The sequence below is a fragment of the Arachis stenosperma genome, chromosome 10 (genome assembly GCF_014773155.1).
Source record: "Arachis stenosperma cultivar V10309 chromosome 10, arast.V10309.gnm1.PFL2, whole genome shotgun sequence".
Taxonomy (NCBI): domain Eukaryota; kingdom Viridiplantae; phylum Streptophyta; class Magnoliopsida; order Fabales; family Fabaceae; genus Arachis; species Arachis stenosperma.
In genome coordinates, this window is record NC_080386.1 from 8,971,031 (window position 1) to 8,998,726 (window position 27,696).

Here is a 27,696-nt window from a genome sequence, read left to right on the forward strand (position 1 = left end):
AAACATCAAATTACTTTTCAAGGGGATTAGCAAACAAGAACTTCAAGTTAGGCTATGAAAGAATAAGTCGACTCGAAAAGAATTCAAGACACATAACTGAGCAGCCTCGAGAAATAGTTTCTAGCGTTCCCAAAACCCGCGATTCGCTTTACTCAAAACTCGTATACCATCTATGATAACCCATTAGTGCTCTCATATACATAATTCACTAGTATTAAGCCGGCCAAACTTAATACCAAGAATCATGCCATGCAAGACTAACAGCGTTAATCAATAAACCGTCATGTGCATAAAGCTCTAATTCTCGTCATCCGACAAGACCTGATACATGACAAACGTTCAGAGTATGCAATTGAAGCATAGTCGGTCCATTCCTCAGGCTCTACAGGAAGGACTGCTCTGATACCATAATGTAACACCCTAACTACCAAAGCTCACGCTTCCGGCTGCGCAACTCTGATAGCTCGGACATTACGACGACACTTATACTATTTAATACTAAAAATATGAGCCTGTTTAAAAATTTTAAACCGCAATACCGCTCCCAAAAATACTTTCGTTCGATAACGTACATCCAAAGAAACCATACAACTTACGAAAACTCATAAAGAGTACATCCATATATACATACATATATATAACTAATATTACAGACATTAGCCAATACAATCCCTATCCCTCTTATAGAATATATCAAGATAAAGGCGAGGGTACAATAATTAATAATCCAAAGCAATACAGAACATCACAACAATAACTAAATAAATTCTTCGTAACTTCTGCGCCCATATCCTGAAAGGGGAAAAATGTAAGGGGTGAGAACATCATCCTCGAAAGGGTTCTCAGTAGAGGGTTTTTTGGGAATTACTGTAATAGGATACATGAAGATAAACCGTACCAGTGATTAATAGCCATCTTATGCCTCTTTTCAAAAACAACAGTTTACAATAAAATAAAGTCAGAAATCTTTTCTGAAAGAGGAACTGTTCAATTCTCAAAACATCAAAACATTTCAAAAAGGTTTATCTATACTGAACCAAAATAACCTTTCATATCTTATTCCAAACCAGAACCACGAAACCGAAATTAACCACCGGTCCATCTCATTCAACCACGGCCCTAAGCCCAAACAATCCAACCATATCCAATCTACCACAATCCAACAGAGTTCCAGATGCAAACACAAGTAGGAAGATGCAAACACAAACAAACAGTTATTGCAAGTAGAACAATTAGCAGTTAATCACATAGGCAAACCAAGTACAATATGCATACCCAAACAATGTCACATAGATGCATATGATGCATGCCTGTTCCAAGTGGCTGATGATATCATCTGTCGGTTACCAAGCCAACCCGACGTGTCCGGTAGCTAACCCGGATATAGTCTCTCTGTTGCGCATTATTATCATTAGAGGGTATCTGCGCCCTGTCGCCATTAGAGGGTATATGCGCCCTGTCGCCATTAGAGGGTATATGCGCCCTGTCGCCATTAGAGGGTATCGGTGCCCTGTCACCCTTACAACCAGAGAGAAAACACAAGCACACTTGCTTACAACTTTCATCTCAGCCATTCGGCTTAAATTCACAAATCATTCAATTGCATACATGCACATATATTCAACCATGGATCACCATCCATCTCAGCCATCCGGCTCACGGTTCAATCCAGAACCAATCAACTTATCAATAAATACAGCCCTTCGGCTTAAATTCATAACTCATACTCGGCCATACGGCTTATAACTCATTCGATAATCGGCCATAAATCAATATCACACACAGCCATTCCTACTCACGGTTCAATCCAGAACCAGCCAATATTTATAATCATACATAGCCATTCTGGCCCATAACAAAACAGTACTTCCATCATTCAATATCATCAAATTCATAAAACCGGCATTTAAGCCATAACTCACTTTTCTCAAGCCATTTCACTTTGAAATCAAATTTCAACTCTTTTCAGCCTTGGCTTTAAAGATCTCATTTCTCAAATCATCTCAGGCTCATAAGCCAAATTTACTCAAAGTGAGTTCCCTTTTTAAAACAAAGCCACTCTCGGCATTCTCTGTTCAAAACTTCCAAAACCATGGAAAGTAAAGACTCATTTTGGGAACATTCAAAATCACCCATCCAACAATGGGATTTTAAAACAAAAGTTTCTTGCCAGAGTCCCAAGTCTTTAGGGAAGGTCAACTTATATAAATTCCTTAAAATTCATTGAAACTCTTAAAATCATAAATCCTCGGTTCAAGTAAATAGAACTGAATTTATTATAAAACCGATCATACAAAATCACAAGTTCCAACCCGGTCCAAAAATCAACTCATTTGAAACGGAACCGGTTCATTTGAATCAAACCACTTTCAGGTTTCTTTTTGGAACCCATTTTTCCAACTCTTCCAAAATGCCTTAAACTTGATTACTCAATCAAAAGTCTAGGTTCCTTTAAAAATCACTAAAAATTCCTTTTTATATTGAAATCAATATTAAAGCATCATTCTTTCCTTCAGTGACTCAAACGGTAAAAATAGTTCAGTTCTAAATAAGCCGAACTCAATGTATAAGGTTCATCAAATGAATTAAGCTTGAAAACATAAATATCCTTTTAATAAATCAATAATACAATTTCTCAAATCCAACCCTTTCTAAATAACCTTACAAACAAGTGTAGGATTTTATAGAAATTTCGGCAGCACCTCCCCTAAAACTTGGACTTTTGCCACCCGGTTCGGGTCCCAACTAAACCATTTCTCATTCCTTTTCAACAGCTCAAAACCAGAAATCAATTTAAAGTGAGCTAAATCCAACAATCGCCTCAGTGGCGTATCTCAAGGATACCGTTTTAAAATCAACTCAATATCAATCGATATAACTCATTTCCAAAGCTTTAAAGAAACGGTTCAATAATAAATCATTTGTCCAAAACCAAATCAATTAAAATAAACCAGGCTGAATTCAAAAGTGCATTCGACTTTTCACATCATTGAAATAATTGACTCAATTCAAACCAATCTTCAACGGTTTAAACTCAGATTTCAAATCTTTGAAGAATCAACTTCAAGACATTATATTTCACAAAGCCGCACAACAACTCAGCCAAACCAACATCCATAATCATCCAAGTCAATCAAATAATACATAAGGCAGATACAATCACCAAATACACAATATCTCACATCAGTATCCATATGTAATAATTCCAATACACAAAACATAGTTTTTGGAAAGCGCCCCTACCTCGGTGAATCAAAACTATCACCCAAACTCGTTAACTGATTCCTTTTTTCTCAGCCCGAAATCACTGACAATCTGAACCCCGGCCCTGCTTGCTCTTTCTCGAAAGCAGAAACAGCTACAAGCAGCATAAACAAACCGGATTCTAACTCCTAAAACCATTAACATCGCAATCACTTTACTACACAGAACAGAACACCAACGCAGGGCTTTCGAAAATCAAACGTGCTTACCGAAACAAAGAAAAGATGGCTGAACCGAACAGCGGCGGTCTTCGAACCGATTCGGCGGCAGCTTAAATCGTGACCCGCAACAATCGGAGCTTGACCCTATGATACAAAACCTCAGAATCTCTGGCCCAAACATAACAGCATATTGATTTTCAAGAGCTCCGAAATGAAAATGCTTACCGTGAGAAAGGATTAAAGACTAAATCAAACTGCAGGAGCTCCGGTGATGGTTCCGACAACCACAACAGCTTCTCCGGCAGCGATAACGTAACTTATGACAGTCACTTCATTAAATACAACAGTTTCAATAACAGTTTCAGAGTAAAATTGAATTGGCAGAACTAGGAGGAACCAGAAATAGGGCAGGCTCACCAGAACGGCAGCGACCAGAAATTCTGGCGGTGGCAGGGCAATTCTGGCGGCATAAACCGCAGCTACGGTGCGAATATCCCTTCCTCCAGTGGTGACGCAGGTGGCTTCCGCGGTGGCGACACCAGCCACAGCAGGGACGTTGGCGGTGAGACCCTCCCACAGTAACGAGTTTCCCGGCGACAGAACAAGCAGAACTGGCGACGGCAAGGAGGCCCAGCGACGGCGACCCAGGCGGCGACGGCGACCCAGTCGCGCTCTCCCTCTCTCTGCGGTGCAAACTCCCGTCTCCCTCTCTCTTCGTGCTCGCCGGCAGAAACAAGATGGCGGCGACTCAGCAAGAATGAGCTCCTCTGGTTCGGTGAGAGATGCGGCTCAGGCTCCAGGGACAGGACGGTGGCAGACCCTAGTAGCAGCGGCTGCAGGTGTGGCTTCGACAACACCCAGGCGCGGTGTGGATGCAGTAGAGCCTTGCGACGGTAACTGGCGGCGATGGCTCACCTTCTCTTCTGAGCGCAGCTTCGCCCCCTCTCCCTTGGATCCATTTTCCTCTTTGTCCCTTTTTCCCATTATTGTTGTGACCAATCTGAGAAAGGGGAAGGATTTGTGCCTCTGCTATTGGGTCTGAGAAGAGAGCAATTGGGGTAGGGTTTCGGCGGCTGAAGGTTAGGAGAAAATGGGTAGGAGTGTCGTGTGAAAAATTAGGGTTAGGAGCTTTTTTGTAATTTCATATAAGAGTAGGGATAACATAGTAATTGAAATCCAATTTAAATCCAACACTGTTTGTATATAGAAAAATACTATTTACTCACCAATTTCACAAATTATTTTCAATAAAATGCCCAAATCCAAAAATTAGAAATAATATACTTAATTTCTTCATTTTCCAAAATAGCAGTAATAATATTTAAAATATTACTTATCTAATCCAAATCTTATAAAATCCTTATTATTTCATAACTACCAACTTTATAAATTTGAATATAGAAAATAATCCAACAATTGTGAAATTGGATAAAAATCATAACTTATCTCAAATCCAATAAATCAAAACTTGCCTTAATTATCTTTAATAAAATAATTTCTGAAATTAAGGCTATAAACAACTATATGATTTGAGACTTACTCATAAAAAGACTTTTCAAATATTCTGGGTCTTACATTTCATGTTTGATTGAGTTATTGTGTCTCTTACTTCTTGTAAACACATTTTATTTTTTGGTGTATACTCCTATGGAACTGCTTTCTTTACATCACATGGATTTAGTCAGATTATGAATTTATAATTTACCATAACCCCAAGACTGATATTTTAAGGGACTCTACGTTATGCTTGCAGATCCCACCGGAATGTGGATTTAACCACATATGCTGCTAAAGAGCTTCTAAAGTTAGATAGAGAGCGATGAACAAGAAGAAGAAATGAAGTTTACGAAAATTTGAAAATTTAGGGTTAGATATAAAGGGAGGGATCAACGTGGGTACAAATTGAAAATTGGCTAGCTCAGATAGCTGTTGGACTCCTTCAGCGTGGCAAACAAAAGCCACGTCAGTGCTCCGGTAATGACTCATCACCAGAAATATGTCCAAAGACTACTTTGAGTACTTGAAACTCTATCTGAAAGACTAAAATGGAAAAATCGAGATATTAAAAATTATATTGAGTATTTGCGCCAATTTCAAAAATTTCAGGGACAACTATGGATATTTACTCGAGATAAGGAGCGTTTGGAGGAAGTGCTCACGAACTCCATTCTTGAATCCCAAAACACAATAGCACCAAACAGGTGTTAGCTCGGGGGTTCAAGTGATGCCGCAATCAGAAAAGTCGTTCAGTAACAAACTTCCAATAATCTGTATGTCGTGCCTTTATTTTTTTTAATTTTTAATGTTATATATTATTATGTTATTATTTTTAGAGTAATTACCCAAATCAGTCCCCCTGAGATTTTAGAATTGGACATTTTAGTCCTCAAGGAAAATTATTAAACAGATTAATCTTTAAGGTTTTACTCCGGCAGACAAATCAGTTCCCAGTTCATTTTCCGACAGTGTAATTACCCAGATCAATCCCCAAAGATTTTAAAAAGATATTTTAGTCCTCAAGAAAAACTAATGTACAAATCAATCCCCAACGTTTCTCTCTGTTAGACATAATAGTCCCCCGTCCAAAAATAAAATAAAATAAAATAATTATTATTATTAATTGCACAATAATATTGTACTATATTTTTTGTATTTTTTGAACAAAAATAATGATAAATTTATTCATTAAATTCTTTTATATATATATATATATATTGTCACTCAATAATAATAATAATAAAATTATTAGAGATTATTTTACAAGAAATTTAAAGTTAAAATCATTTGATATTTTTGTATTTAATATAATCAAAAGATGTCCTATATAAAAAAATATATATGTGTTTGTATTAAAAGAAAATATTTTAATTTGGATTTATATTAAATACATTTTTTAATACAAACATTTTTTTTAAAATAGTACCTCTTTTGATTATATTAAATATAAAAATATCAAATGATTTTAATCTTGAATTTCTTGTAAAATAATCTTGAATTTTTACTCTGGAAGGATTGGCCAATCTGAAATTCAGTCATAGATGTCCCATCATGCATCCCTTGCCCATCGAATGTTGCATCAGCATTCTGCTGTTGGCCAATGGCTTCCAAGTTCAAAGAAGAGAGGTGGGGAGGGTACTCCTGTGTTGCAGAACCGGAACCTCCATGGGCTGAACGTCCACCTCTTGGAATATCATCATCACTGTCCCCACCAATATCGACAGGCTCCTCATCCGAATCATCGTCAAACAGTGCATTCTCAACTCGATCCGGTCCGGTATCGCATTCAAAATCAGGAACAACAGGATCAACATATGCATGAACAGCCCCAGCACGTTCGGGCTCCGCATTCAGAACTACCACTGCTACCACAGGCATCGATGTTGATGCACCACCAGCTGGGGTCGACTGAGGATTAGGTGCTGATGCCCCAGAGCTATCCACACCATCTTCCAACTTCGCAAACAGTTCAGTTACCCTCACCTCCGGAAAACTACGCCTGCAGTGAAATAAGACCTGCAAGTCTTCATCCGACCCGATCACGAAGGTCTCATATCTCACACCAGTTGAGACAACATCAATGGGAATCTTGTAAAATAATTTTTTTACCCACTTCGTCCCACACGTACCGAGCGTCCGTAATATGCTTTGCTTAATCTCTGTCAACGTATTCGATGATCGAATAAAAACACTAAGCGGTTCTCTATCTGTGAATTTTACACCATGCCTTTTGCTCTTTTGAATTTTTCCAGAGCAGTGAACCAGAGCCACAAAACTATTCTTCCCCTCCATTTGTGAATAACACTCTACCTCTCCACATTTGGCCCCTCTATGGTTTATATAGGCAGCCCCATTCAACCCATCACACGTAAACCGCTACTGCCAGTAGCGGTTTACACTCACACACACACGCACGTAAACCGCTGCTGGCAGCAGCGGTTTACACTCACACACTCCCACACATAAATCGCGGCAGGTAGTAGCGGTTTATGCACACCTATAAACCGCTACTGCCAGTAGCGGTTTACATAAAATAGTGAAATAATGCATTTATGTATTGAATTTGGAAACAATGTATTTGCGTAATATTGGGGCTCAAACAATTTAGATGCGTAAATTGCCCTTATGAATATTGTTAAAGTAATTATATTCTATTTTATGCAACTAAGAATACTTTTAATAGAGTGTTTTTAGAGTATTACTTTTGATATTTTCAAAAAGTGAATTGATTTACAATTGAAATATGTATTTGATTTGATTTATGAAATGAAACTGATATCACTTTGGAAAAACAATATCACCTTAATGAAAAAGAACCAATAAAATTTTGCCACTTGTATAATTATATTTTTAAAATAATATAAAATTCTAATTGAACTAATTCTATGTATTGAAGAAGCAAATTTTACTTTTTAGTTTCAAAATAGTCTTATAAAACTCAAAATAAAATGAAATTAGAATTAGTATTGACCTCTAAAAATTAACCAAAATTTAATAGGATGGTTGGTGGATGAAATAAACATTAATCACTCAATGACCAAAAGTTAATAATTATGGTAAATTAAATTAATATTTTATCATAATTAAATTATGTCACACATAACACTCTTCTATATTTATAAAATTATTACATCGAATTTCTCTAAAAATAAATTATTCTAATAGTAAAGTCATGTCCATGTAATTTAACTTAATAATAATTATGTCACATATGAGAAAACAATTATCAACATTAAAATTATGGCACTAGATAGTACTTTTTAGACTTTAGTTATCCATGCATGTCTGAATTCAAAATATGTAGTGTAGTTGTTTCTGTGATGGATCTTTAATTTATTTATTTGTAGGTCGTAGATGAATTCATCAAGAGGAGGGCAGATACTGAATTGTAACTTCTCTAAGTTCTTTATAATGAGACAAAGAATGTTTGTGATTCACTTTTACTTCAAACCTTCACTTATATATATATGAATGCTATCCTACCATCTCTAAAGTAACATGTAAGTTATCCTCTTTGATGTGTCATATTTTAATTAGGTGTTTATTTTAACCTGAGTTACCTTCTCCGCTCTTTCATCGTCGTTGTGCCTCCCAAACATCACTGTCTCATTGGAGTTTCGTTTTCTCTTCTCAAATCATTCTTCTAGAAAAGGTACTCTAACTCTCTCTAATTACGTTTACTCCTCCTCACTCCTTCGTCGTCCTCATTACGCCTCCCAAGTATCACGGTCTCATTGGCTATATTATTTTATCTTCCCAAATCATTGTTCCAGAAAAGTACTCCAACTCTCTCTAATTGCGTTTACTCCTCCCCATTGTACTCCTTCATCGTCGTCGTTACGCCTCCCAAACATCACCGTCTCATTGGGTGTCTTATTTTCTCTTCCCAAATCATTCTTTCAGAAAAGGTATTCCAACTCTCTCTAATTGTGTTTACTCCTCCCCACTCCTTTGTCGTCGTTGTTGTGTCTCTTAAGTATCACGTCTTATTGGCCGTCACCATCTTCCAAGATATTATTAACTCTCATGAGATTAAAGTAACTCAGGTTAAAATAAACACCCAACTAAAATATGACATATTAAAGAGGGTAACTTACATGTTACTTTAGAGGGGGTAGGGTAGCATAATCATATATATATATATATATATATATATATATATATATATATATATATATATTATCTCGTTATCATTATAGAATAATAATAAAGTGTAGTTGAAAAATAATACAGATCATAGGATGTTAGAATGACACATGAAAAGTTTCTAAGCTCAAATTAAAGGTCATAGGATGTAATGGGACGGAGACTTAGAAATTGGGATTTAATATTATGTTTATTGGTTTAAAGATTAGTATTAAAATTTTAGTTTTTATCTTTAAAATTTAAGTATTTCAGTATCCTCCAAAAATTAAAATGAGAACATAGAAGGTGTAAATCTCGCTAAATTCGGTAAATAATTAGTCAATAATTTAAATTTTTATTAGAAAAGCTAAATATGCAAAACTGATATCAAAATAGGATAGAACTCGTCGAAACGAGAATTTTGATATAAATTTCAAAATTCGGCCAAAAATTAGGCCAAACCGGTCGAACTGACTCTGAACCGAGCCCGTGGGCCCAATATATATATAATGATCATTTCATCTTTTTTCCCATTATTTGCTTCCTTTCTAGCACCAGCACCGAGAAGAGAGATTGAAGAGAGCAAAGCCACTAAAACCTAAACCCTTATCAATTTTCAATTCATCATAATTTTCAATCCGAAACTCCGATTGACGAGCCGTTTGTGGCCACGCGTTCGTCTCGGAGTCCTCTTCAATTCTATCCAAATGAAGTGGTAAGTTTCTCACCAATTCATTTTCAGTTCTCTGTGCCCCTTTTCTACACGAAAACTGTTGATTTTTTGGATGATTTTGATAATTTTAGTGGTTTAGGTGCAAACTAAAATTGGATAATTGTTGGGTTGCACTCCAATCATCAATCGGTATGGTAAGAATAACCTAAATCCTAGCCAATTTTTGATTTATTGATGAAAAATCTGAATTTGGATATATATGTAAATTAGGGGTGAATTGAGTTATATATATGCATTGGGTTTGAGTTAGGAGTACTTGGAGGCTTGTTAGTGATCAAGCTTGGTTTGGGCTGTTTTAATTGAGCTTGGAGAAGCTGTAATTTTGAGTTGTGAGGCTGCCTTGGGTGAATTAAGTGATCGGCCAAGGTATGGTTTAAGTTTCGCACGTTTAATATTTACAGTGTTGTGAAAATGTAGGTTAGATGAACCATAGGATAAGTTGAATTGTTTGTTGTATTTAATGATTAGCCTTGTAATGTTGTTGGAATAGATTTGTTGCTGGATATATATTGGAATTATGAGATGCGAAAGTTATTAATGGTGTGCTCTTATATTTATTTATGATGGATTAGGATTGGTGTTTGTTAATAAGGATGTAGAGTTGTATTCTGGTGGTATTGAATAAGCTGTAACTAATTATGTAATGATCGGAATTGCATGAGACCAAGTTTGGACTAAACTTGGGAATATAAGGAACTAAACTGGAAAATTTGGGACCTTTTTGTTAAATATACAATTTATGGCAAATTTTTAAAGTTAGGTTGTTAAATCTGTCCTGCAGCAGAAAAGGTCAAGCAGGGCAGCAAATTGTTTGTCTTGCTGCGACTTCTACGAGTTGAGTTTTGGAGCAAAACCAATTTTGTTATAAAATTTGATTAACTTGCTTTATTTCTCTAAAACTTCAGAATTTTAAGAGTTGAGGATTGGGAGTTGTGAATTTTTGAATATTGGTGGTCAAAGTTGAAAAGAAACAGATTTCAACAAGCTATGCATCAACTTCCAATGCTTGTAACTCTTAGAATTGAAAAGAATTTGGGTTGCAGCCAAAACACAATTGTTTTTGGATGAGCTAGGAGTTCCCAAACCAAAATTTAGCTTAATTGGAGTTTTGTAATAAAAGTTATTCAAATTGAAAGGTACTAAGCTTGTTGGTTTCTAAAACAGATTTTGACTTATTTTTACTTAACTTCCAGGTAATGTAACTTCTTCATTAAAAATGTATTAACTTAGAACCAATTGAGAAAGAAACCTGGATGAGTAAATTTTAACTACATTAATTTTTAAATTCATTGGATTTAACTTGGATTTTATATTGAATTTTGAATATCACATGTTGCTGCTGTTTTTCTAGTTTTATGCACTGCAGAGTAGTTACGGTTTTTCTTTTATTCCTGAGGCTAGAGAAATCAGAAAATTATGATCTTTGGTTTGTTAGAAAGCTTATTTCAAGATGAACGTCTGGACATAAATTTTGTGCAATTTCGAGTTCATTTGTTATATTAAAACAGAAAAGAAAATAGAGTGTCGAGGATGTCTTAGTGATAGTCATGGGTTCGAGAAGTTAATGTTTAATCTTTGTGTGATGTAATTGATTTAATGTTAGAGTTGGGTTGATTTTAAGATTATTCAATATTAAGAAGGTTGAGAAGAGTTTGATAAATAGTTTGGTCAGGACCCGGAAAAGGGTAATCAAGATGAATTATAAAGGAATGATGATGAAAAATGTGAAAGGAAGGTTGTTAATAAAAGGAGTTAACATGCCATGGCTTGATGAATGATTAAATAATGATTATGACTATGAAATGGCTTATGAATGATAATATCTGAGATACGAGTTTCCCTGGGTAAAAACCGTGGCTCGCCACCACGTGTTCCAGGTTGATTCTCGATACTCTGTTAACCCTACGTCGTAAGGGTGACCGGGCACGTATAAATTCCCGGGTATGGATAACCCCCATTGAATGATTTATATGATGATTGAATGTGAACTCTATGCATAGACTTTTGGGGATGCGCGACGGGGGACAGTCTAAGGCTTTCGGACTTGTCGGGTTGGCTGGATACCCGACAGATGGGCCCCATCAGCCATAGGACAGGCATGCATCATTTGCATTTGTTTGTTTGATTGCTATGCATTTCCTGGGTATGTCTAATTGATATATATCACCTGCTATCTGTTATACTTGCTATTTGTACTATCTTCTCATTACTTGTGCGTGAACTTATTTGGTTGCTTGTTTCTGTTGCATTATGATTGATGGAGGAAAATGAGGAAATGGAGAAATGGTTTGGTGTTAGATTAGGATTAAAATTGAGTAAGTTAGATGGATTTAGAATACCTACCCCTGTTTATAGCTTCTGTTTAGTATTAAATTGGATAATTGTATAACGGAGTTCTAGGATTGTCTATGGCATTCCCAGGACCTTATTTATTATGCGCGTGGCACTTTTACCATGCTGAGAACCTCTGGTTCTCATTCCATATTGTATTGTTGTTTTTCAGATGCAGGACGAGAGGCTTCTTGCTAGACGTCTGGATCCTGGGAAGCGAAGTAGTTCTTGGGCGTATTTTGGTTTCTGTTTGTATATATGTATATATATGTTTAGCTTACTCTCCAAGTAACTTATGTACGCTGCTCCTCTTAGAGGTTGAGGGAGAGATATGAGTTACTTTGGTATTTTGGTGTATTTTGGGGATACCTATGCATGTTCATATGTATGTATATATCCTCTGGCCAGCCTTAGCTTTGCAGGCTGAGTCAGGGGCTAGTTATACTGTTTCTTTGGCTTTCCTTTACATCTTGGTTTACCTTTATCTTTTTCCTATTAGGTTTCTTAGTACGCAAGTAATCCTATTCCTTGAGCGTTGCACTTTTAATTTTCGCGATTATTGTTTACCCATTTGTTTCAAGGCTCCTAGTATACTGCTTCTTTCATAAATATATGTATATTATTACTGTTTAGAGGTTCGTAATACCTTACTATCTCAGTCTTATGACTTAAGCATAAGATTTAGTATAGTAGGGTGTTACATTATGGTATCAGAGCAGTTCGTTCCTATAGAGCCTGAGGACAGACTGAATATGCATTTGTGCATTCTCTGTGTATGTGTCTATGTGCTATTAGGATATCTAACTGATATGTGTAGCATACATATTCGTGAGCATGCATTTGGGACTCTTAAGCACTAAACTTGAGATATTGAGGCTGATCACCTTAATATCAATTGTTTGGTGTGAACAGGGACCAAATGTCGACTCGCGGATCCGAGCGAGGTAACTGGAAGAAAAATCCTAGGACCGAACCAATGCGAGGGCCCCGAGATGGAAGCTCGGGTGCTGGTACGAGCAACATAGGTCGATACTATAGGTCCATGACTCTTACTGATTTCCTCAAGATCAGAGTGGTACACCCCGGTTTAACGGAAACGCTAATGCGCTATAGGCTGATCAGTGGTTTCGAGAGGCGGAGAGATTCTTATACACTCAGCACATACCGGAAGTACAATCGGTAGAAATAGTGACTTACATGTTAGAGGGAGATGCTCAGAAATAGTGGCAGGAGTTATATCATACCTTGCAGATGGAGTTAACAGATATCCTTTGGAGTAGATTCAAGACGGAATTTTACGGAAAATATTTCTTACATGCAATTCGCATTGCAATGGAGTTGGAGTTAATGCAACTGAAGCAAGAGAATATGTCTGTTGTTGACTATACCCATGAATTCGATAACCTGTGTCATCTCTCTAGAGTTTGTCAAGGAAATTCAGCCGACTATGAAGCGTGGAAGTGTGTTCAGTATGAGAAAGGGCTTAGAAGAGACATCTTCAACTGTGTGAGTCCGCAAAGGTTAACAGATTTCCCTGAATTGGTTATGAAAAGTCAATTCGCAGAATGTTACTCCATGAAGTCAGCAATGTTACAAGAAGGCTATGGAGAGACTACTCCAGATGAGCCGCATAGAGCCGGACTAGGCGTATGTTACAAGTGCGGGAAGCCAGGGCATATAGCTCGAGATTGTCCACACAGGATACGCTGGGATGCAGCCGAATCCGATTCTCAGACTTGAGGTAACCATGAACTAGCTGTAAAGTTCTAGCTACCTTGCATATCATTAACATGTAATATCCATTGGTGAAGCATGACAAGGTTTTATGATTGTGGAGTCCGAGCTAATGGTTAATCAAAGATTATTAGTTGTCGAGATGGAGGGATACTTAGCTAACTTAAAGAAGTGACTGGGTTCTTAAAGGATAAGAATTAGAATGATGTAGTGGAAGCAGGGTGGATTATGCCTAAGGAGTTGGAACTGTTGAAAGCTATGCGGAGTTACCATTTGAAATCCAGTGACGTTAAGACTTTGAGAAAGAGGAATAGAGAAATTCAACCTTTAGTTGCTAATTAATTAAGAGACGAGTCAAGGTAAGACCAAACCCTACACGAGAGAGTTCTTGAGACCCTTCTTGACGATGTACCAGAATTCCTACTTTAGAGAGAGAAAACGTGAGTTGCAACAAACCTAGTGCCCAAAAGCTGTATCAACATTGATTGCAGTGAAGACATGATTATAACCAATGAACCTTAGGACCGAGTTGAAGGGAGTACTGGAAGGGAGAATCTAAGTGTTTCTTTGCGAGAGCATGCCAACTAATCTCCACGACTTAATCTAATCTTTCTCTTATAACTTACATTGAAAGCTCTATCTTGAATCTTTTCCTGTAAGAGCCCAATTCATCGTTCTTCCGATTTTGTTCCTCACTCGTATAAACCTTGTCTCTTTTGAATTAAACCTGGACTCATCCTAACATAATCATATAATCTTTGAATCCTGGAGACCTGCGATGCGTGGAGTTGTTCTCTTGTGGAAACTCGTGTTCTTTTAAAAGCCAACTAGAACCTATTTAATTTGACATGCCTTATTCATCCTATTTAAGCTTTGATTCGAACTTCTTCCCTGAGATGTAATTAGGTTTCTCTTTTTGTGTATTCCATCAGTTTTGTACAGCTCTGGTTAACTGTATGCAAGACTTTCTTTTTAATTCTCGTGAACACCATTCATGTTACTCATTCGTCCTTTGAACATAACATCTCTTCGAAAAATCAACTCGTATTGGATCTTGCAATGCGCATGACTCTTAGATGCAACTATTGGAGTATCCATCCTTTATAGCAAGGCTTTTGAACATGAAAATGAATCAGCGACATTCCTAAAAAAATCTAGAGCCTTAATCCTCGCCAATCGTATCGCTCATGACTAAATAGATGCAATGAGATGCACCTAGGTTCCTTTCCTTGTGCATTCCATCATTTCGGTATAATCCTGATTAACCATATACAAGATTTTCTTTCTGATTTATTACAAACACCATTGTATTGCTCATTCATTTTTCAAGCTTAATGTCCTTTTAAAAATTAACTCGGGCAAATATTAGTATCATGTATAGATTATAGCTGCAACTGTTGAGATGTTGATTCCTTAAGAGCAAGATTTTTGGACACGGAAGATGAAGCATGTAAGCGTGCGCCGTCAAAAAGAGTTTTGGAGTTTTAAATTCTCGCTGAACACAAAGCCTATGATTAGGTTACCGCATTAGAAATACACTGGTTACATGGAAACTCGAATATGAAGAGAGCTTTCGAACTCCAAGAGAAGGATTAACCCCAATTCCAGTAATCAGGATATTCGAACTTATTTAACAACTCGAAATTAGTGCGATATATTACTAAAGGGGTTTAGGATACGTGTAAATACAACATCGTGAAATGGTAACGGATGCCCTGAGTGAAAAGTTTCTGGGGAAATGCTCGAATATAAGTTTCAGAGGAAGGAAGGCTAGGTAAGTTGGAACTTTAAATTGGATATCAAAGGTATAACTAAAGGAGTCAAACTAAATCTATTGCAGTCTTAAAATGTAGCAAGGACGAAATGCAAGAAGCGTAAGAAGACAGTAAAGATCTGCCGAGGATGTTGAGGTCTGGTAAACAAAAAAGGAACTAAGAAGAGATTTTATATGCCTAATGCCGAAATAGAGATCCTAGAGTCAAGAACTTAAGGAGTACAAAATTGGTAATAAAGAGCTACTAAGAGTACTAAAGCCGGTTGAATCAAGAAGATGACAAAAGAGAGTTATGTGTCGAAATCAGAAGTTGAAATAAGGAACTGTTGCCCGAAACTTACAAGTGAGGATTATCGAATTTACCTTGAGATTTCTAAAACAAACCACGAATCTAGGAAGATATTTTGAGCAGTTAGAAGTGAAGAACGAAGTGGAAATCTATGTGATTACAAGTTTGACATATGAGAAAGAAAAGAGAGACCACCAGAAGCCGTTCGAAATGCCACAACCGTCGAAGGTTCAACATTAAAGGTAAAAGGGAATAGCTATCGATTTTATAATAGATTGCCAAGGTCTAGGACAAAAAGTGATACTGTTAGGAACTCGTGGATCAAGTGATCAAGTCTGTTTTGCCCATCGGAGCAAACTACTTATTAGGAATATCAACGAGACTATACATCAGGGAGAAGGTGAGACTCTACAGTACGCTAAACACCCTTGAATCAATTAGAAACTGGAATATCGAACATCTTAATTCCTGAATTTGAAAGCCGAGACAACAGAGAAAAAGTTACGCAAATTTGAGTAAAGATTCTCGTTATGGAAGCCGACAAAAGAGATAGGCAGATCTAAGAAGAAGACTTCTCAAGTTGGAAGGAAGAAGATACCTATTTCTGAATATTACTTCAACGAACTAGAAGTGGACGAGCAATCAAAAAATTAAGAAGTTAAATCCCACCAAGTTAGCCCATTTCAAATTTAGGAGAGTATTGATAGTAAGTGGCGTACCAAATAGTTTTTGTCGTACCTTTCAAACCTATTCCAACATACTCCGTATGTCGTAACTTCTGAAGCACACCTCTAAAACAAATTCATGTCTTACAACCTAAGCCAGCTTAAATGAAAGGAGATGGACGTTTCGAGTGATGAGGTCAGTTTCAAGAAACTCTAAATATGCCGAAGGACTACCCACACCTCTTTTCAAATGACTGAATCTGAATTTTGAGGGCGAAATTCCTAATTAGGTGGCTAGAATGTAAACCCCGCTAAATTCGGTAAATAATTAGTCAATAATTTAAATTTTTATTAGGAAAGCTAAATATGCAAAACTGATATCAAAATAGGATAGAACTCGTCGAAACGAGAATTTTGATATCAATTTCGACATTCGGCTTAATATTGGGCCGAACCGGTCGAACTGGCTCTGAACCGGGCCCGTGGGCCCAATATATATAATCATCATTTCATCCTTTTCCCCATTATTTGCTTCCTTTCCAGCACCGAGAAGAGAGATTGAAGAGAGCAAAGCCACCAAAACCTAAACCCTTATCAATTTTCAATTCATCATAACTTTCAATCCGGAACTCCGATTGACGAGCCGCTTGCGGCCACGCGTTTGTCTCGGAGTCCTCTTCAATTCTATTCAAACGAAGTGGTAAGTTTCTCACCAATTCATTTTCAGTTCTCTGTGCCCCTTTTCTACACGAAAATTGTTGAGTTTTTGGGTGATTTTGATAATTTTGGTGGTTTAGGTGCAAACTAAAATTGGATAACTGTTGGGTTGCACTCCAATCATCAATTAGTATGGTAAGAATAACCTAAACCCTAGCCAATTTTTGATTTATTGATGAAAAATCTGAATTTGGATATATATGTAAATTAGGGGTGAATTGAGTTATATATATGCATGGGGTTTGAGTTAGGAGTACTTGGAGGCTTGTTGGTGATCAAGCTTAGTTTGGGCTGTTTTAATTGAGCTTGGAGGGGCTGTAATTTTGAGTTGTGAGGCTGCCTTGGGTGAATTAAGTGATCGGCCAAGGTATGGTTTAAGTTTCGCACGTTTAATATTTATGGTGTTGTGAAAATGTAGGTTAGATGAACCATAGGATAAGTTGAATTGTTTGTTGTATTTAATGATTAGCCTTGTAATGTTGTTGGAATAGATTTGTTGGTGGATATATATTGGAATTATGAGATGCGAAAGTTATTAATTGTGTGCTCTTATATTTATTTATGATGGATTAGGATTGGTGTTTGTTAATAAGGATGTAGAGTTGTATTCTGGTGGTATTGAATAAGCTGTAACTAATTATGTAATGATCGGAATTGCATGAGACCAAGTTTGGGCTAAACTTGGGAATATAAGGAACTAAACTGAAAAATTTGGGACCTTTTTGTTAAATATACAATTTATGGCAAATTTTTAAAGTTAGGTTGTTAAATCTGTCCTGCAGCAGAAAAGGTCAAGCAGGGCAGCAAATTGTTTGTCTTGCTGCGACTTCTACGAGTTGAGTTTTGGAGCAAAACCAATTTTGTTATAAAATTTGATTAACTTGATTTATTTCTCTAAAATTTCAGAATTTTAAGAGTTGAGGATTGGGAGTTGTGAATTTTTGAATATTGGTGGTCAAAGTTGAAAAGAAACAGATTTCAGCAAGCTATGCATCAACTTCCAATGCTTGTAACTCTTAGAATTGAAAAGAATTTGGGTTGCAACCAAGACACAATTGTTTTTGGATGAGCTAGAAGTTCCCAAACCAAAATTTAGCTTAATTGGAGTTTTGTAATAAAAGTTATTCAAATTGAAAGGTACTAAGCTTGTTGGTTTCTAAAACAGATTTTGACTTATTTTTACTTAACTTCCAGGTAATGTAACTTCTTCATCAAAAATGTATTAACTTAGAACCAATTGTGAAAGAAACCTGGATGAGTAAAGTTTAACTACATTAATTTTTAAAGTCATTGGATTTAACTTGGATTTTATATTGAATTTTGAATATCACATGCTGCTGCTGTTTTTCTAGTTTTATGCACTGCAGAGCAGTCACGGTTTTTCTTTTATTCCTGAGGCTAGAGAAATCAGAAAATTATAATCTTTGGTTTGTTAGAAAGCTTATTTCAAGATGAACGTCTGGACATAAAGTTTGTGCAATTTCGAGTTCATTTGTTATATTAAAACAGAAAAGAAAATAGAGTGTCGAGGATGTCTTAGTGATAGTCATGGGTTTGAGAAGCTAATGTTTAATCTTTGTGTGATGTAATTGATTTAATGTTAGAGTTGGGTTGATTTTAAGATTATTCAATATTAAGAAGGTTGAGAAGAGTTTGATAAATAGTTTGGTCAGGACCCGGAAAAGGGTAATCAAGATGAATTATAAGGGAATGATGATGAAAAATGTGAAAGGGAGGTTGTTAATAAAAGGAGTTAACATGCCATGGCTTGACGAATGATTAAATAATGATTATGACTATGAAATGGCTTATGAATGATAATATCTGAGATACGAGTTTTTCTGGGTAAAAACCGTGGCTCGCCACCACGTGTTCCATGTTGATTCTCGATACTCTGTTAACCCTATGTCGTAAGGGTGACCGGACACGTATAAATTCCCGGGTATGGATAACCTCCATTGAGTGATTTATATGATGATTGAATGTGAACTCTATGTATAGACTCTTGGGGATGCGCGACGGGGGACAGTCTAAGGCTTTTGGACTTGTCGGGTTGGCTGGATAACCGACAGATAGGCCCCATCAGCCATAGGACAGACATGCATCATATGCATTTGTTTGTTTGATTGCTATGCATTTCCTGGGTATGTCTAATTGATATATATCACCTGCTACCTGTTATACTTGCTATTTGTAGTATCTGCTCATTACTTGTACGTGAACTTGTTTGGTTGCTTGTTTCTGTTGCATTATGATTGATGGAGGAAAAGGAGGAAATGGAGAAATGGTTTGGTGTTAGAAGAAGATTGAAATTGAGTAAGTTAGATAGATTTAGAATACCTACCCCTGTTTATAGCTTCTGTTTAGTATTAAGTTGGATAATTGTATAACGGAGTTCTAGGATTGCCTATGGCATTCCCAGGACCTTATTTATTATACGCGTGGCACTTTTACCATTTTGAGAACCTCCGGTTCTCATTCCATATTGTATTGTTGTTTTTCAAATGCAGGACGAGAGGCTCCTCGCTAGACGTCTGGATCCTGGGAAGCGAAGTAGTTCTTGGGCGTATTTTGGTTTCTGTTTGTATATATGTATATATGTGTTTAGCTTACTCTCCAAGTAACTTATGTACGCTGCTCCTCTTAGAGGTTGAGGGAGAGATAGGAGTTACTTTGGTATTTTGGTGTATTTTGGGGATACCTATGTATGTTCATATGTATGTATATATCCTCTGGCCAGCCTTAGCTTCGCAGGCTGAGTCAGAGGCTAGTTATACTGTTTCCTTGGCTTTCCTTTACATCTTGGTTTACCTTTATCTTTTTCCTATTAGGTTTCTTAGTACGCAAGTAATCCTATTCCTTGAGCGTTGCACTTTTAATTTTCGCGATTATTGTTTACCCATTTGTTTCAAGGCTCCTAATATACTGCTTCTTTCATAAATATATGTATATTATTACTATTTAGAGGTTCGTAATACCTTACTATCTCAGTCTTATGACTTAAGCATAAGATTTAGTATAGTAGGGTGTTACAGAAGGCTGAAATTTGTGGAGAAAGAGACTGAAACTTTAATTATATTTTATATTTAAAATATTTTTATTTCAATTAATTAATTCTAATTTTATCTTTTGTGCAAATTAAATTAAAATTTCATTTTTATTTTAATCTCTGTCTTCCACTTTATATCAAACACAATACTAAAACTTATTTCAATTTTTATCTTTCGGTATCAATTTCTATCTCTTCGTCACTATCTCTCTTCCATTCGCTAACATCATAGTCCCTCACATCAACATTCACGTGAGTATGGTAGATGATTCATTTGGGTTTTTGGCCCATTCTAATAAAACAAAAATGGTATAACGATTCATAGAAATGATTAAAAATTTAGGATTATCTCATGTCTCTCTATCATGAGAATGCCCTGTTACAACACATAAAATATGACAATGCATATATTTGGCAAAAGTATAAGGTGTGATTATTGTTGGGAGATAAAATAATGAAATATAGTAGCAATTTTCAATAATTTATTCCATGTAATAAGCAAGGTTAACTCTAATATTCGAAATTTAAAATATAATTTATTTGGTTATTAAATTACATTTAGTAGATTATTTTATTTTCTGATGAGTTAATTTTTAGTCAATTATATATTACTTTCACAAGACATACTAGATAATGTGGCTTAATGACATAAGTTATAGAAAAAACCTCAAAATATTATATTACTTTCACATAAGACCCCATACGGTATGGTATTGACCAATATAATATTTTAAAAATTTTTAAATTTCCTGTTTTATATCTACAAGACTTTTTAAAAAATATAAAAAAATAGGATAAAGTGCTAAATTAGTCCCTTATATTTGGGCGTAATTCTGTTTTGATCCTTAAGGTTTAAAATGTCCTATTTGAATCAAAAAAATTCATTTAGCTTTAACGTAGTGCCACGTGAGGTTAAAGTTAAATAATTAACGGAATGTCTTTCATGACAATAGTATAAGAACAAGATCGATAATCTGGAGAACAAGTACAAGTTCTAGATGCACAAAATCAACTCTAGATGCATCAATACATTTATTTATTATTTTATTAGAATTTAAATGAAATATTTAATTTTCTATAGAACTAAGGAAAATGATAAATAAATATATTGATGCATTCACAGTTGATTTTATACCTTTGGAGTTTATACTTGTTTTTCAGATTATCAACCTTATTCTTGTATTGTTGTCATGTAGGGCATTTCGTTAATTATTTAACTTTGACCTCACAGTGAGACTAAATTAAAGCTAAATGAAATTTTTTTAGATTCAAATAGAACACTTTAAACCTTAAGGACCAAAATTTTCAAGGGACTAATTTAGTACTTTATCTTAAAAAATATTAACAGGAACCTAGTAAAAGTAGAAGAGTGTGGCTAGAATGTTTGGTGTTCTATTATATACTACTAGTACTCTAACTAATAATTTCTAGAACTAAAGACTCAACAATCAATTATGCAGGAAAATAAAAACTTAGCTATTCTTGGATTTCTTGCTTTTCTGAATTTTGACCAAGTCTAACTTCGCTTATCACTACACCCTCCTTCAAACTTGAGATTGATCTAAGAACAATTTTTAGTTTGGCCTTAAGCCTCAAAAAGGCAGGAGAAGGCAATGGCTTGGTCAACACTTCTGCTACTTGATCTATACCAAGTATGTGTATAACATAGAGCTGCTATTTTTGAAGCTCTTTTCGAATTAGTCAAGCCTCTATCTGAAAGTTCTTGGTCCTATCATGCATTATTGGATTTGTCATCAAGAGAACCCCAAATATACACAATAACTTGAAACTGACTTGCGATCTTCAAAGTCTGCTGCCCAATCTAAATCCGAGAACCCATACAACCTATAATCATTAAATCTATGCAAAATTAGACCATAATCTCTTGTGCCTTGTATTACCTGAGCACACGTTTGGCAGCCTTCCAATGTGTTAGTAAAGGATTGTGAATGAATTGACTTATCTTGCACACGGCAAAAGATAAATCTGGTCGAGCTATACACAAATATTTTAAATATCCAACAACAATCCTATATAACTTTGGGTTGTCAAATTTCTTAGATCCTGTTGATAAGAGTTGTAGAGAATAAATCATGGGAATTGGCATTGAACTAGCTCTAGCTTGTGCCATTCCCAATTTTGAGAGAAGATTAATCACATACTTGGTTTGAGACAAGTGAATCTGTCTAGTGTCAGTTTTATGAACCTCAACACAAATGTGAGAGAATCTTTTTGATAAACTGACAAATAACAACACAATAGTGAGCATGAAACTCAAAATAAACAAAATTATCTTCAGAAAACTTTAATACACTAATAAGGTTTTTTGTGATTTTAGGTGAGTGAATTAATTGTTGTAAAGAGAATCATCTTTTAGAGTCTAATGCATAAAAAAAATGACTAACATGATTGATTGAAATACTGAAACCATTACACAATTGAACCTGATCAGGGTCATTGTACTCAGAAAAAGCAATCATGTTTGATGAATTTGTGTCAAATAATGAGAGGCACCTGTATCTGGGTACTAAGCAAGGTCTGAAACTATAAAAGGTATTGTGAGAAAGGCAGATGGATTATGAAAGTTGGAAACTGGAGGAATTGATATTTTAGGGGTTGAATTCCATTGCGAAGAAGTAGAATTGCTTGAGGCTGAAGAAAGATTGTTGAAATTGTTAAATCTGAAAGCTTGAGATTGTGAAGGTGGAGAAATTTCTTGATTAAAGTAATGAAAATGATGCCAAGTAATATGGTAAAGATGGAAAAGAGGATTGAGTGAGATTGGCTTGCATTGTACCATTTCAGGTTCCTAAAATTTTTCAAGCATGTCATCATTAAAAAGGATCACAGATTCAATTTCATTGAGATAATTCATCTCATGTTTAGCATTAATATTAGTAATCAAACTCTGATAATCCTTGTTTAGTCCCTCCAAAATTACTTCAACATGGTCTTTAGTTGATAGAGGATATCCAAGAGTAGGCAAGGAGTGTGTGATATATTTGATCTTTCAAATATATTATGATGTAGAAGATCTTTATTTTTTTTTTGTCTTTAATTATTTCTTCAATTGCTTTTGACTCTATACTTGGTTGATTTCAAGAAATATTCTTTAATTTTTTCCAAATTTGAAAAGCAAAAGTGCAACCTATCATTTTATTTTCAAATTCAGTATCCAACTCTAGCTTGTTGATTTGAGGTTGAGCTGAATTGAGTTGGTATGTGATCTTTATGTAAATGTTCTTCAAGGTGGCCTTTGATCATAAATAAAGCTTGTTGATGCTATGTCTTGTGATTAGTTTCACAAAGTTTTTCACTAATGAGAGTAAAAGGTCTGTGATTAAAGAAATTGGATCTCCTACAAAATAGTTCAGAAATAGAAAGAGGTTTATAACAAGCCACTATCTCCGTTTTTATTTTTTTTATTGTTGATGTTCTTCATAATATGGTTACGGTGGTTGTAAGAAATGAATGTATATCTCCACTGCAAATAGGAAAGATAATATAGAATTGTCTCATTTTTGTTTTGCATATGACATTATTTTATTTTGTCTATTAGAGGAAGAAATTATCAAAAACTATAAAAGGCTATTACGGTATTTTGAGTTAACCGTTGGGGTTAAGCATTGCTTTTGATAAGTCTAATTTGATATTGATGAATTGTGAGCAAGAATGGACACAAAGGACATGTAGGTTGTTGGGATACAAAGAGACTATGCTACCAATTAAGTGTCTTGAAATATACTTAGGTGTGACTCCAAGACTTGTGAAGACATAAAAATCGGTTATTAACAAAGTGGTGGAAAAGCTCAATATGTGAAAAATAAACATTCTTAATAAAACTGGTAAGTTAGTTCTTATTAATTTGTTAAGTATAGTTTATTAGTTTACTATTTAAGTTTATATAAGATGTCCAAGACAGTGGCAAAGAGACTGATTACACTGCAAAGAAGATTCTTATAGGGTAATAAGGAAGATAGAAAAATGGGATGACTTTAGTGAAGTGAGAGATAGTGCAAGCACCAAAAAAATTAGGAAAGTTAGGTGTTAGTGATGCAGTAATTTAAATACATCTCTATCGTTTAAATGGTGGTGGTGGATTCCTAAAGAGGATTGTTCATTTTGGAGGAAGATTATATGAAAATGCAATAATTTGAATCCTTAATGAGATACTTTCAATGAGACATTACCAACAATAGGGATTCATGAAAGAAAATTTGTCATTTGCATATAAAGGAGTAATAGGTGAAAAATAAGATAATCAATGGTTTAGCTTTGGAGTTAGGGATGCAAGAAGAATTCATTTTTGGGAAGATAGTAGTAAATTGAGAGATAATTGTTCAAGACTTTTTTCGGTTTCAAATAAAAAAGAATTTGTCGTAGAGAAGTGTATGTGAATTTTGAAATGGATTAGAATGAATGTGGAATTTTTAATAGAGGAGGAAACTTGAATTATTAAACCAACTTTATAGAATTCTACAATTAGTAAAATCAAGAACAAAAAAAATTGAGTTATGTAAAAGTTTGAAAAAATGGTACTTTTCTACTAACTCATTTATGCATGCCTTGTAGATTGAAATTTTCGGAATCTATATATAGTTACATCTTTACTAAAGGTGTATAAAAAGCTTTGATACCACCACGAGTTAGTTATTTACTTAGTTTGTTTTGGTTGGCAAAGTTAACCCGAAAGACAAATTAATTAGATCATGTATTATTGATCAGAATAACAATGTTTGTGTATTATGTAAAAAGAATATTAAAAATGTACAATACTTATTTTTTGGATATGAATTTACTTAGAAGGTGTAGAATTGATTCTTAAATTTCAATAACCGTTAGACTGTTCCGAGTATAATAAAGTAACATTTTAAGAATTAGACTATGTGTAAAGATGAGAAAAAAAGTAATTGAATAGATTTTTCTCTCATTTGAAATATTTAGTTGGAAGGATGAAATAACTTTTTAGAATAAAATATTAGAAATAACAAAAATTATTGACAAATTATTTATGTGCTATAAAGAATAAAGTGGTGTAAATTCTTTAAGTTGTTGATGTCAGAAATAACAATTTAGATTTTTTTTATTTTGTTTGCTCTTTTAGTCTATTTTATTATGTTGAATTTTTTTTTGTTAAAAAATAAAATAAATAGAATAAAAATATTAAAAATTTATATAAATAAAAATAAAATATTGACCATCTATCTAAGAATTAAACATTATTTACAGCATGTAAATCCAGCAACTAAATAATTTAATTTTAAAAACATAAAAATTAAAAATAAATGATATTTATAATTTTAGTAATCAAATTGAACTTTTTACCTGAAATAACAGTGATCTCCACCACCTTAATATATATATATTAAATAAAGTAATGTCATTTACACATTTAAATTAAATTCTGATTTATTTGAAAGATATATTGAACTTTAAAGTTAAAAAATAAAAGAAATGTGTCAGAGCCACAATTTAATCAATAATTATAAATTTTATATCTAATAATAAGACAATTCTAATGCACAAAATAATATTTTTTGTTTGAATGATATTATTCTCTTACAGGATATTTTTTTGCATCATCTTCTTTCTCTGTGCTTGGACTGAAGGGGAGTTCCTTCTTTCTGTTGCCTCCATTATTGTTATGTTGGTATATATTTTCTATCATATGTCTCAATTTTAATTCAATCAAATATATATGATTTTGTGAAAATCATATACTTGGGCATATGCTTTAAAATGTTTGTTATGTGAAAATTTCCTTTCAATGGCCATTTTCCGACTCTATAATAATTAATAAGAAACAGGACTTCTTGTATTGTGAAATTAGAATTCATATCTTTGATTGAAATTGTCTTAAGGTTAGTTCTTGACCCATATTTATTTTAACAGAAACTAGAAAAAATGAAGGAGGCTGCCAAATTAAAGCAACTGCCTCCTGTGTGCACAGGTAAATGGGCCAATGCAACAAATGAGCTGACCAAGGGAACTCCTTATACATATCGGTTTCGTGTCCGCAAAGGAAATTTAAAAATGAATGACATAATACTTGGCGAAGTGAGTTCTTACTGCCATTTCTAGATTCAATAATGGGCATATGCTTTAATTAAACCACTGTTCATTCTTCGAAGATGATTTATTTTAATATTTTTTTGTTTCCTACGGTATCTCTCAATTCGACTGGCCAAGGACTAATCCGTTGCAATACTGAACTCCATTTAAGGGTTTGCTATTGGCCAATGGGTTGCTGCATGCACAAGGCGGAATTCGAACTCCCGACACTTGCTTAAGCGGACTAGTGAGCTAACCACTAGACCACCCAACTTAATTTACACATCTCTTATTTATATATGATCTTTGCTGCAATAATTTGTTGATTCTAGGGCATTGAAATGTATGTCTTGGGAAACTGGGCAGAAGTTGCTGAGCATGTTGCGACAAACATTATATAGATCACTGTTTATGATATATTAACTTTGGAAATAGATTCTCTCGATTGTTAAAAAAAATTGAAAGTATATATAAAGCTTGATCCTTATCTCAATTTTCTACCACAGTTAAAGAAGCAACTTGTACATTTATGTTGGAATCTTAAAACAAGACACAAATTGTTCACCAAAATTCTACTAACTTGCAAATTAAAAACTACAACTAAGTCTTGATTAGAAAAATGTTTGTTTATGAAATATAATATAATTAAACTTGGATGGTTAGCTTGCTATTATTATAGCTACTTCATTGTTTAGTTTTGGAACCAATCCAAGAGAATTTTCTTTTTTTACTTCTTAGCTTCTTTTCTATCTTTTTCAGGAAACAAGGAGAAGATAGTGTTGACAAAGAGAACTAGTTGAAGTGAAACCAGATATATGTGGTGCAGCAACTTCAAGTTTTCAAAATCAAAAGATCAATGTAGATTTACAGGTTTAGTGTTGTAAGATATGAGTAGTAAATATACCATGAATTATGAATTTGGATTGTGAATTGTAAGCCATCAATGTATATTTAGATTGTGAATTATAAAATTTGATATATTTATGAATTTGTCTCTTTTAATTTTTATATTTCAATATAGATATTGTGAATATTTATAAATTTTGTCCCTTTTAATTTCTATATTTCGATATAGATATTGGGAATAATTAATAAAAATCTATAATTAGAAAATCAGTAACAGTGACCAATTTAGCGACCGATTTTAGATTTTTAGGTCAGACATTAGCGTCCGATATTTTTAGCAACCGATTTAGCGACTGAGAAGTTGGTCACTAAACCGACCAAAAAATTGGTCGCCATTTAGTAACCGATTTTATTAGCGACCAATTTAGTGACCAATATCGTTTGGTAGCATTGGTTGAAA

The 27,696-nt window shown here is 34.6% G+C and overlaps 3 protein-coding genes and 1 long non-coding RNA gene across 8 annotated transcripts; 2 read left to right on the forward strand and 2 right to left on the reverse strand.

The window, feature by feature from the left end:
• Positions 1-441: 441 nt before the first annotated feature.
• On the reverse strand, positions 442-3,992 carry LOC130956070 (uncharacterized). Its single transcript, XR_009076996.1, has 5 exons — positions 3,843-3,992; positions 3,651-3,754; positions 3,474-3,569; positions 3,244-3,392; positions 442-792 (listed from the first exon to the last, which is right to left on the reverse strand). It is a non-coding gene; the product is annotated as an uncharacterized LOC130956070 (long non-coding RNA).
• Positions 3,993-5,388: 1,396 nt separating this feature from the next.
• On the reverse strand, positions 5,389-7,214 carry LOC130956715 (uncharacterized). The gene is made up of 2 exons (XM_057883720.1): positions 6,428-7,214; positions 5,389-5,465 (listed from the first exon to the last, which is right to left on the reverse strand). Exons 1-2 carry the CDS (start codon positions 7,212-7,214, stop codon positions 5,389-5,391), a joined length of 864 nt encoding a protein of 287 aa, XP_057739703.1.
• A 6,148-nt stretch (positions 7,215-13,362) lies between these two features.
• Positions 13,363-13,851, forward strand: LOC130956716 (uncharacterized). The gene has a single exon (XM_057883721.1). The coding sequence runs from the start codon at positions 13,363-13,365 to the stop codon at positions 13,849-13,851; it is 489 nt and encodes a 162-aa protein (XP_057739704.1).
• A 12,009-nt stretch (positions 13,852-25,860) lies between these two features.
• Positions 25,861-27,392, forward strand: LOC130958000 (glutamate--tRNA ligase, chloroplastic/mitochondrial-like). Of its 5 annotated transcripts, none has more exons than XR_009077316.1 (4): positions 25,861-25,989; positions 26,232-26,396; positions 26,529-26,637; positions 27,150-27,392. XR_009077316.1 is itself a non-coding variant. In XM_057884871.1 (4 exons), exons 1-4 carry the CDS (start codon positions 25,885-25,887, stop codon positions 27,165-27,167), a joined length of 363 nt encoding a protein of 120 aa, XP_057740854.1. In that variant the 5' UTR covers positions 25,861-25,884; the 3' UTR covers positions 27,168-27,392. The 5 variants fall into 5 exon arrangements, 2 of the variants coding, with proteins under 2 accessions (XP_057740854.1, XP_057740855.1); XM_057884871.1 differs by having other exon boundaries at positions 26,563-26,637; XR_009077315.1 differs by having other exon boundaries at positions 26,529-27,392.
• The last annotated feature ends 304 nt before the right edge of the window (positions 27,393-27,696 follow it).

Coding starts and splice junctions, on each gene's coding strand:
- LOC130956715 (XM_057883720.1), bottom strand. CDS start 7,214: ATGGAGGGGAAGAATAGTTTTGTGGCTCTGGTTCACTGCTCTGGAAAA. Junction 5,466..6,427: donor GATTGGCCAATCCTTCCAGA/GTAAAAATTCAA, acceptor TTTCCATTTTAG/TCTTTCAGATAGAGTTTCAA.
- LOC130956716 (XM_057883721.1), top strand. CDS start 13,363: ATGGAGTTAACAGATATCCTTTGGAGTAGATTCAAGACGGAATTTTAC.
- LOC130958000 (XM_057884871.1), top strand. CDS start 25,885: ATGATATTATTCTCTTACAGGATATTTTTTTGCATCATCTTCTTTCTC. Junction 25,990..26,231: donor CCTCCATTATTGTTATGTTG/GTATATATTTTC, acceptor TTATTTTAACAG/AAACTAGAAAAAATGAAGGA. Junction 26,397..26,562: donor ATGACATAATACTTGGCGAA/GTGAGTTCTTAC, acceptor ACTCCATTTAAG/GGTTTGCTATTGGCCAATGG.